This window comes from Antedon mediterranea, chromosome 6 (genome assembly GCF_964355755.1).
Source record: "Antedon mediterranea chromosome 6, ecAntMedi1.1, whole genome shotgun sequence".
In the NCBI taxonomy this organism is placed as follows: Eukaryota; Metazoa; Echinodermata; class Crinoidea; order Comatulida; family Antedonidae; genus Antedon; species Antedon mediterranea.
In genome coordinates, this window is record NC_092675.1 from 28734584 (window position 1) to 28746386 (window position 11803).

Genomic DNA, 11803 nt, shown 5'->3' on the forward strand with positions numbered 1-11803 from the left:
GAATGCCCTGAGGCTGCCTATGCTGCGTCTTTTACAATTCTTATTATGTTGTTAAAATACTCATGGGATTTTAATGATATCGTGTTCTCATGGTTATGTAGGCTCGTTGTTATTTAGTTGGTCTATGTAGGCGGTGTAAGGGGTTGGGGGGCGTTGGTTTAACAAATTGAAAGAAACGTAGCAAACGATGTGTACCCTTACTTATGCTTGGTTCACACTAGCGCAACACAAGGACGTAACGCAGCGCAAGTAATTGACCAATCGCAAGCGATGGATTATCCGAACTGTCGCTTGTCATTGGTCAACACGCTTGCGTTGCCTTTACGTCCTTACGTTACGTCGTAGTGGGAACCAAGATTTACTAAAGCGTGGTTCCCACTAGCGACGCACCACAAGGACGTAACGCAACGCAAGTGAATTGACCAATCACAAGCGATGGCTTATTCGCTTGTGATTGCTAACTGTCTATAACTTCGCTTGTCATTGGTTAAAACGCTTGCGTTGCGTTTACGTCCTTGCGCTACGTTCTAGTAGGAACCAAGCTTAATGTAAGGCCAATGTAAAGTAAGAGCCATGTGTGTTTAGTGGTACTCAGTGCTGGTGGTGGTACTGGACAGCTTCCACTTCCTTATACACATAGTCAAGCATTGTGCTGTATTTTTTAATGCTTTTTATGCATACATAGGCTGGGTTGTACGTGTTAAATGTATTCTCCTTGTCAAGATATAGTAATCACCAATTTTTCGCGCAAACAATGTAGAAAACCGTACATCTCTTAACGAAGAAAATAAATATTTATCTATCTCTTCACTTTCGGGTGCGTGATAAATAATATAAAGATAAAACAGGGAAATGGACAAAAAATGGAAAAAAAAGCCAGACACAAACGCATTGCCACTATACAACAAACTGGTTTATTTAGTTATTATTATTATTTATATTTATTATTTAATAACCCGTAAATATGTAAATTTCGGTAAATTAGTTTGTTGCTACTTGTTAGCAAATTAACAAACGATTAATTTAAACACCTGCTTAAGATATAACATAAGACACTTTATTTGGCTCCAATTAGTAGTAGCCTATTATACTTTTTAAAATTGCAAAAAAAAAAGCAAAATTAATATAATTTTTGGTTATTTTTAACGCTTTGTATATATATCATAGATAATAATACTTTATAAAAAAAAATCGCTAAATCTATTGTATAATATCTTATATAATATTATATCTATTATAGTAAAATAGTTTAATTTCAATAATTGCACTAAATTTTATTTCTATACACTTTGTTTATTCTTTCCTTCCTTGCTAACTTCACTATTATAGCTCTCATTTTAAAATAAGAGTAACAGTTCATCCTAAAATAAGAACATTCATATTTGTACAGAATGAATGGTTCCCATTTGGACGCACTGCAAGTGAATTGATCAATCACAAGTGACGTATGGTTCACGTGTAATGTCAAATTATGATGCGCTTACGAGTGGGAACCAAGGCTCTGTCTACACTATCAAACTAGTTTGACAACAAAAAAAGTGTGATGCGCCCAAATACTGTATGGTAGTGATATGACATCATCATGTCCACATATAAGCACATCACATTTGTTGTAACATAGTTTGATAGTGTAGACTTTAAGGCTTCAATGTTTTCAAATGTCATGTCAATTCACTACATCTTAAAACAACCCAAAAATTCACATAAAACTAATAACTGTAAAGCCCAAAATGTTCGCACCGCGAAAATTGGAACATGCATGGCACATTCATTCATCCCTTTATAAGCTCTGTCTACACCATCAAACTTTATGTGACAAAAAAAGGTGATGTGCCCATATATGGACATGATGATGTCATATCACTACGATGTCATCGTGTCCATATATGGGCACATAACATTTTTGTTGTCAGTTTGATAGTGCAGACAGAGCTAAAATTTCCTATGCCCCTTTAGCTTCCCATCCTCCTAATTTTACCCATGACTTGTCATAATTTAAGGGTTAAAAAACTAAAACAAAAACACTACTTCAGTTCTCCAGCTGCAAACCTCCGAAATAAATATCTAATATTAAATGGAAAAATGAAATTAACAATATTATCATTAACATATTGAATTTCATTATTCAGTTTCTTGAGTAAATGGTATCTGAGCAATCCAACTATATTAGGATAATATATGGTTATCATAAACCATGTTTTAAAATATTAACATTCATACATTTCAGTTAATCCTATTTCTACACATCAATACTTTTACTTTCTATTTGTGCAGAATATAGTACATTGAGTGAGTGTGCTAAGTTAATTACATCTAAAAATTCATTGTTATTTTAATCAAAATTGGTACAACAATCAGTATTTAAATTTATTGATTGAAATAAGTGCAGTTTTATTAATTGAGGAATCCATAGTCAATACAAAATGTTCTATGGTATATAAGTTATGCAAATCTAAAATGTTTAAATCCCATTTAAAATTATGTTGTTTGTTTGATGTGGGTGTTTGTACTGAAAAGCTATATTCCTGAATTCACTGACGAACAGGCTAATAAATAAATGGGACAAAAGCATGAGATGGACACACTTAGGAACTGACTGGACTCGCATATTAGTTCAACTCACTGTTGGGTTGTACTTGTTGATGAGCTGGACTCACTGATGAGCTGGACTTACTGCTAAGTTGTACTCGCAGATGAGCTGGACTCACTGATAAATTGTACTTGCAGATGAGCTGGACTCACTGATGAGCAGGAGTCTTAAAACCTGGTAAAGGTTTAGTCCTTAGCAGTATTTGTAGAACTTCATGGGCCATAGCTCGGACATCAGAATGAACCCTAGCAGAACTAACTAAACGTTGAAGTATATCAACTCCACCCTCCTCCAGTAGCATAGAGCAGTACCGTGATGCTAAACAAAAACCAAGAAAATAAATCATTTTACACACCATCAATACTATGATTTCGCATGATTATAATCAATGAAAAAAAGACTTCTAAAATTCAAAGTTGATGATCAGTTAGTATTAAGCTCTGTCATCTAAACTTGATGTGATGTTCCCATATATGGACACAATAATGACAATATATCATACCATATTTGGGCACATTTTTGTCAAACTTGTTTGATAGTGCAGACAGGAGTTTTACTGTATACACAATCAACTCTCCCAATACTGGACACCTTTTGGCTGGTTTTCTGGAAAGTCTGATACTTGGAATGTGTTAAGAGTGTTTTTAATGGTAAAACTGAATTTGGGACTGTTTGGACTTCAAGAAAAGTCTGGTACTTGGAATGTGTTGGAGTGTTTTTAATGGTAAAACTGAATTTGGGACTGTTTGAACTTCAAGTAAAGTCTGGTATTGGGAGAGTTTCTGGTTTTTAGAAAGTCCAGTATTGGGAGAGTTGACTGTATAATATTATATAATTTGTATATCCACTCACTATTGTTGTTACTTACCATTTTTAGTGCATACATGATGCATAGCCCACACTGACCATAGCTGTACCTCTGGTGTATCATATCGTTCAAGCAATGGGAAAAATGGGCTAAATGATCTGTAGGCTACCATCTCACTCTCTGGATTCTCCCAAGAAAGTATCTTAGAATGCTATAGAAAGTAATTAATAGATTAAATTAATAAGTAATTAATCAATAAGAAATTAATCAATAATTTTAATGTAATTATTTATTTTTCATTTTTTGTCATGCCTTTGAAACTTTTTTTTACAATTCAGTTTTTTTAATTTTGTTGGTTATTGATGTGCATGATTGTATTTTAGGAAATTCAATATCTTAATATATTGATAATTAGTAATTAATCAATGATATTTCCGATAATTGAAAGATGACGCTTAAAAAAAAACAATTTTATTATATTGATCGATTGAAGTTTGGTTTCAATTATCTGCAAAGTTTATAGTAGATAATTATCGTCAGTTTGTATACCACAAACATGATGAAACAACTATGTATGTATGTATGACATTATAATACATAGTATCATCACACTATACTAATGAACAAAATAGAAGTGTCTACAGTCAGTATGATTTAGAAATCTTTCCGGAATACGGGATAATTCACAGTTTCGTTTCGTTTATTTATTTTTTTCCACTCACTTATATATATATATATATATATATCATTTACATTTACATAACATATATTAAATGTAAACTAAATAGAAGGGAGCTCTTACCAAGGCACTTAGGATGTCTAGACGTTGTCTGAAGCAAGAACCCCAATCTTCAATGCTTTCATGAGCTAAATGAGCTATAATCCCTGCTGCAAAGTAACTCACTTCAAGATGTCCACTCCCTAGTAACCTCCTACAAAAATAGTTATTTAATAATTATAATTGAGTGATTTAAATGATTGTATTGATATTGCTGAGCGGTTAAGGCAGGAGCGCCGCAAATAGACATAAAATCACTACAGGTTCAATGCAGTCCTTGCACGTTGTTCTGGTGGTAGAACAAGTCTTGTCGGAGAAGTATTTCAAATTCCAGCGTACACATTTGGCAATTTGAAGCTAGACTTAAAGGCTCCCTTAGGGGATATAAAAGTTGTTGCTACAACACCTTGTCAACCTTGTACTAAATAAAGCGCATTACAAATACTTATATCAGTTGGTATCATACATACATTCACATTCATGATGCCTCAACTTTTAGAATGCTTCCATTTAGAATACACAGGTGTATTATATAATTCTTTCTTCAAAGAATTTTTATTAGAATTAGAGGTTTTAGAAATAAAAATCATTGAAGCATGAACTGCGAAAACAGCGAGAAACAAACCTGCAATGTTCAATAAAGTCTTGACGTAGCAGGAAGTGTCGTAGATGCTTCACTTCAGCAATGTTGTTCTAAGAAAAAAAAAAGTTTTTTTTATATCTCAAATAAAACACATCATATTAAAATAAAGCACATGTTAATAATTATATTTGTATAAACTGGGATCTCAAATTATTATGGAAAAAATGAAACCACAATTCTTCATTTTATAAAAAAAGATGGAGAGAAGCAATGCTATTGTTGAATGGTCCTAATATTTCATATATAATGTTAATACTTACAACAAGACCTAGGACTTTGGTTTGAAGTGAAGCTTCATTGGGAAATGACTGAAATAAAATTTTAATTGATATGATGATAAAACTGTATAATTATTCAAACTCAAATAAGCAAAATACATTCATTCCTGAACTTCAAATTAGCTATGTTACAAAACACAAGGGGGAGAGTTAAGGCCAACTCAGACGGGAGAAATTTGATTAAGCTTAAAGTTCCTGCGACGACCTAAAAACTATGCCTGACGTTATCTCAAGACGACTCTTGACGAGTCAAGATGTTTTGTCGGGCTTCGGCGTACATTGACCTATACTTATGCTATACAACTCTCATGAGAGGTACATCATCGGTGCTTCAATGACAAATTATTGATGACACAGGCATGCGTAAAAAATCTAAATGGTACGTCACTTTAAATGGTACGTCACTTTAAATGGTACGTCACTTTAAATGGTCACAAATTTTAAAATGTGTGCCTCTTTGTCACGTAAAGGTAAGTCACTTTGTTTACGCAGGGGTGCATCATGGTATACATAAGGTATGACGCACATCGGACCAATGACGCACTTCTCCTCTACTAAACCACACCTGGTTGTATTTTCTTGATATTTTTTTTGTACAAACCTGCAATATTTTAATAAACAGTTCCAGTCCACCTTCATTGACAAATATTGCGCATGTTGATGGTGACTCATCAGTCAAGTTCCAGAGGGCGCTAAGTGTAAACTTCAGAATGATGTCCGCAGTCTCATTATCTGCTTTCTGCTTTACAATCTGAAGTAATTTCTTTGGAGAAAAAAATGTTTGTATATTTAAGATTTAGCATATTATTAAGAATAAGACTAAAATTGAGAGGACCCAAGGAAGCTTAAATGATAAAATATCTAATATCAAGTGAAGTACAGTTAAACCACTCTTTTGGACACCTCTATTACAGAGACTCTTTCAAAAACTAGGAAAATATATGTGCTAACACTACGACGAACCCTTTTCCTGGGTCCAGAAGGTTAAATAGGTCTTTGAATTCAGGAATTGGAGAAGAATAGAGAAACTAACAAGTAGAAGTTCAACATTGTTTTTGTTTGTCTTGTGGGGATTCGTTCCACCTTTTATTATCATACTATTTTTTAAGCAAATTTTTTCCTCTCATTTATGTGTTACAACGTTAAAAGTAGTTGTAATAAAAACATCTGCTGTATATACATAAAATGATTGATTTTGATGTTTTTAAAACAACCTTTGCATTTGTTATTTTACATTTAAAAAAAAAAAAAAAATATATAACATAAGTAACAAAATGGAAATAAAAGGACGATAAAAATTAGTTAAAAACATTGTTTATCCAATTATGGAGGCTCAGATAAACACATGGTGCAGAGTGTAAACACATGTGTGCAGAGTGTAAACACATGTGTACATGTGTGCAGAGTGTAAAACAAGACAAGAGTCCTTGTAAGTATTAATACCTGCATATTTCTTTTTGTACCAAGCTCAGCTGTTTGTTTAGTTGAGATCTTAGCAGCTAGGATGGAGCAGATTGCAACTGCCATTCTAATCATTGACTGATCATCAAATGCAAACAGGCAGTCCATCACCATGCGCGACGCATGGAAGCGATCAAAGTCCTACAGTACAAAACAAACGGGGTGGAAGTTACTGTTCATATCGTTTTATCAACAAAATCAACACTATCGGAAAATACATTCTGGCCTGAGAGTTTAAAAAATTTAACTAAAAAAAGATTTTGGAATAACAATTTTTTTTTAATCGTGGTGAGAGACAATCTTTACTTCATTGTGTAAAGGGTCGTTCACACCTGTTCTGGTACAGCGCTGGCAAATCATATTGAATGTTTTCATGACACTCCACATGGATGTGTGCCAATCGATATGCACATAGCCAAAACATTGATGTTTGATGTGATTTGCCGGTGTCGGAACCATGCCAGAACAGGTGTGAAAGACCCTTAATACAGGTATATGATCTCCCAGAGTTACTGTATTGTAAAAGGCAGTATGATTGATAAAAGTAGTGATATCATAACAATTTTTACTAATTTCATAAGAGGAGCATGAATAGGAAGGATAGCACGTATAGGCTATAATAGTCTTACCACATCCTGTAAAATTCTGTCACTACACATTGTTAGAAGTGCATTCTTCTGAAGCTAAAAAAACAATCAAGGTTTAACATTAGTAGAAAGCATGTATTTACATAGAAACGCTGTCCAGTATAATAGTATTAAAAGTAAACTTGTAAGCCATAATAGTAAATACTGTATGTCATATAGTTACCTCATGATATACAGTGTACGCTTAAACACAAACATGGGGGAAGGGGGGGGGGGTGTGAAATAAACACCAAAGTGTATTGAGACATCCTACATGCTCTGTCTACACTATCAAACTAGTTTGACAAAAAAAAGTGTGATGTGCCCAAATATGGTAGTGATATGACATCCTTAAAGCCCATATATGAGCACATCAAATTTTTTTTGTCACATAAAGTTTGATAGAGTTGATACAGCTTTATACACACATAAATCTCTTTGCATGAAATACTACTATATACTATAAATGTGTTGATGGCTGATGATAACCCAGGTTAATTCTAATCATTACTCCATCAATGGCCCAATTAAAATTAACATTCAAATCTTAATAATAATATTCAGTTCATGGTAAAAATAAATGTATATTGTGTCATGTAGATTTTTTAGATCAAATTTTGTGGTACAAAATGGCTTATTTACCTGTTGCTGTGCTGGGAAGTTTCTCATGGCTCTCAATGTAAGTTCAATCATCGATTTCAAAATGGATGGATGAACTTCTTCTCCTAGTTGCAGTTTAGTTAGATTGTAAAGACAAGCACTGAAAACAATGATGTACAAAAAAGATTGTTAACAAAAAATATTCCCGAGAAATGAAATTTATATCTGTATTAAATACAGCTGTAGTACATAACAAGTACAATGAAGTCTACACTATCAAACTTTATGTGACAACAAAATATGATGTGCCCATTATATGGACCATATTTTGGTACATCACATTTTCTTTTGTCAAACTCGTTTGATAGTGTAGACAGAGCTTTAGTTGTGAGATGTTTCTTAAAAACATGCGAACTACGAACCTGGCAATTTTCCAAGGGGATGCTATTCCATAGTTTAGGACCATAGATAGAAAACGCACTGTCTCCAAAAACATTTTTAGTGACCGGGACAGAAAGACCTAGATTGTTCAATATAAGATTTTTTTTTCTGTCCTTTCTTGTTTTTCAGGACACACCGTTTAATATTAAAGGGACACATTTTCCCCAAAAATGTCCCTTTAAATAGATAAAAACCCACCTTGCTGCCATCTGGACTCCAAGGTGCATGCTATGAGCTCTCATACCAGGCAACACAAGCTGAAAGATAAACAGTCATATTTCCTATTCAAGAAATTACTAATAATTTAGTCTTCAAAATTCAAAGTAATTACTGAAAAAAAAAAATTTTTTGGTAACAGTGGCAAAGATACAAATTATTTAAAATCAATAAATAATCAAAAAAAGTAAAACGAGAGACAAATTAGGCTAACTGTGAATACTTTAAACAGTATATATTACCATAATATTTAGCCAATTTATATCAGAGAATTATGTTGTTGTGTTTACAGTAATACAATAGTACTCACTTCTACAATATCTGGTCTTGGCTCACTTAAATATTGCGTCAGGTTGAACAAACCGCACAGTAATTTATGCACATAATGTGCCCTTGCTGTGTAGCGTCTTAAACCTTCTAGTACCTGCTTTTCTGTCACATGACCAGAAACCTATTTAATAAACACAATTTTATGATTACATAATGGAACAATAGTCTTGGAAATGCTGTACCTTTCATTTTAAAAACATCGGTTTCGATTCATACAGATTTAAAAACTGAATAAATTAGTGTCCATATGTGGGGGCTCCAGTATTTTTAAGAATAAAATTAATAAATTACTTGGGTTTATTAATTATATTACTATTCACAGTTGTGCTTAATTTAATATTATTTTAGTATAAAATATGTATAATATTACAGTACAATTAATTTAGTTTTAATACCTAATAACCATACGATTGTTTACATTGCAAACTAACATGTTTTTCTGTGAAAATAAATTGTTAATGACTGCCAACACATTAAAATTAACATTAAAACAAAACTACTTTTGGTGCTAATATACTTTAGTACTATTGGAAATTAGGGTAGTGTTAGGAATACTGCATTAGGTCCTAAATTTTGATTAAGATTAATTGATTTGCATCACCTTTAAATCTTTCTTATGAAAGGGATGCAATTCATCAGTGAGAAAATCCACTCCACAAAGTTCATAGGTCGTTGAATTATCCCGCATAAGTGATTGAGTTACAGTCAAGCCAAGAAACTTCAAATTTGGATGATGATCAATAAACTCGACAAGGGCGCTTTCTCGTACATTGTCCCGGCCTGAGATGTCAAGTGCAGTGATATTTGGAAGACTACTACTTGAATATAGCAGCATGGAGATGCTGGGTCGCTTACTCATGTCAATCATAGGGTGGGCTTCTTCAGAGATGTCCAGATACCGTAATTCATTCATCTCCATCAACACCGGTATAAGATCCTTTTCCGGAACCCGCGTTTTGAACATTATCAACGATCGTAATGTATGCTTTAGATTTATCAACGGCTGAATGTTGTAAACAAACGTACCAGATATATCTAAGCTTACGAGATTAGTCAACTTTTCTGCAACCATTTCTAAACCGAGATTATTATTGAATTCGGTATAACTAACGTTGAGGTGTATAAGAGATTTCAACTGTGATAGAGGTATAACAATACAGAAATTGGTATTATTTGTGTTAAAGGTACAACCGCTGACGTTTAGCGATCTCATATTCTTTCTTGTCCATTGCCCTTGCGCAACAATAATATCCGTAAAATTAACATTCATCAAACGCGAGGCATCTAAATCAGTGATACGATGAGGAGAAAGAGCTTTAAGACCAGCGAGCGTGGCAGAACTTTCAGATATATTAACTCGGTTTAGTTGAGTTGTAGAAGGGTTCGCAAACAGACTTAGAACACGGTCGTTTAATTTATGTTTTCTGGCCAAGATTGATAAAAGACATTCAGCTAAGGAGGTATGTAAAAAGACATCGTGATGTTTGAACATTAGTTGTGTATTTAATCCATCATAGTCAGTGTGTGTTATCTCTTTACAGTGTTTGTCTAGATTCTCACTTATATGCTCCAAGCATAATAATAAGAGAGATGGTGGTGAAAGTACACTTCTTTTCCTATAAAACAAAAAGAAAATGTCAAATTAAACATAGTCACTGCTATGTAGCATAGGAATTGTATTTAGTAATAACCTAATATACTGTAAATAGTTAGTGGTACAGTAATACTATTTTTTATTTATAACAGATGGTTTAGCCATCCAGTATTTTATATTCAATATTATTAGTCGCCCTAAGCCTACTTAATTAAGGTTTACCTAATTTAATAATAAAAATTGTTAATATATACATACATTTTTGTATATTAATATTTAATTAAGTTATTTTATAAGTAATATTAATTTATAATACTACTAAATTGTATTCATATAGGCCTAGGGCCTAGTAGTAGAAGGAGGAAATGCTAGGCTTTAATTTTAAATAAAAAATGGGGAATGAATTCATTCATGTATGGATGTATGGATGGTACTTGTTTTAGTCTACATTTTTATTATTCATTGTGTCAATTACGCCCTTGGTTTAGACCCTAGGCCTAGTATTTTATTAGAAAAAGGCCACTGCACTGCTACAGTATGCTGTCTGCTAACACTGAAAAGAACCCTACGTTTACTACATAAATAGAGGGGGCTACTGCTAAGCCCAGCTAGCGTAGGCCGAGTTATCGCTCATAAACATCCTCACTTTAACATGATAATTTGGAGCTACATCAGCATTGTCAAATTATATTTTTATTGAAAATTAAGAAAACAAATATCTAAACAATATAAAGTCTCGATACATTTTGAAAAAACGTTATAACATATGGGGAAATACTGTACCGTTTTTCATCCATTTTGTGGCACACAGTTGACGAGTATGTTTTGCTTTTACATACGTTTTGTGTCAGAATCAACTTGACCTGAAAAGATCAGGTCAAAAATCATGGGTCACATGTTTCCTGTTGTTGTCATGATCTCTGTTTGTCCAATCACAAGCAACAGCTACTATACGTTTTTATTATCCATAAATTAAAAGTTTATAAAAATGAATTATATATTTATTAAAGATGTATTTTGAATAGGCCATTTTGTAGTTGTTAATAACGTTAATCACTTACTCCGAAAATAACGTAAAAGAATAATTGTTTCACTTATAAAAAGACAAAACAAACGGTTAAATTCAACCAAAACCCCATTCACTGGCAGCCAATTTTACAGTTTTTTCATGTCAATAAATTTTGTTTCGATCTCATTTTTTTCGTCAAAGTGAATAACTATGATTTGATTCAACAAAAACATTTTACAAAATTATTGTTTTCCGACAATATTAAACTTTCCAGCTTAATTTACTTGAAATCATTATGATTTGTGAAACCCGAATGTTACACGCTATTTTTACTATATTGCAAACAGCATGATAAGTCTACAATACGCATTATAAAATAATAAGGCCCATAATAAAGTTGTAATTGTACATTTCTAGGCACGTGTCGCA

At 32.9% G+C, this 11803-nt stretch overlaps 1 protein-coding gene across 1 annotated transcript; it reads right to left on the bottom strand.

Annotated features, from left to right (window-relative positions):
* Positions 1 to 899: 899 nt before the first annotated feature.
* LOC140052048 (protein zyg-11 homolog) lies at positions 900 to 11188 on the bottom strand. The gene is made up of 13 exons (XM_072097427.1): positions 11149 to 11188; positions 9373 to 10387; positions 8752 to 8892; positions 8424 to 8482; positions 7827 to 7944; positions 7188 to 7241; positions 6541 to 6699; positions 5699 to 5860; positions 5080 to 5127; positions 4802 to 4869; positions 4201 to 4330; positions 3459 to 3609; positions 900 to 2908 (listed from the first exon to the last, which is right to left on the bottom strand). Exons 1-13 carry the CDS (start codon positions 11160 to 11162, stop codon positions 2739 to 2741), a joined length of 2289 nt encoding a protein of 762 aa, XP_071953528.1. The 5' UTR covers positions 11163 to 11188; the 3' UTR covers positions 900 to 2738.
* Between the last annotated feature and the right edge of the window lie 615 nt (positions 11189 to 11803).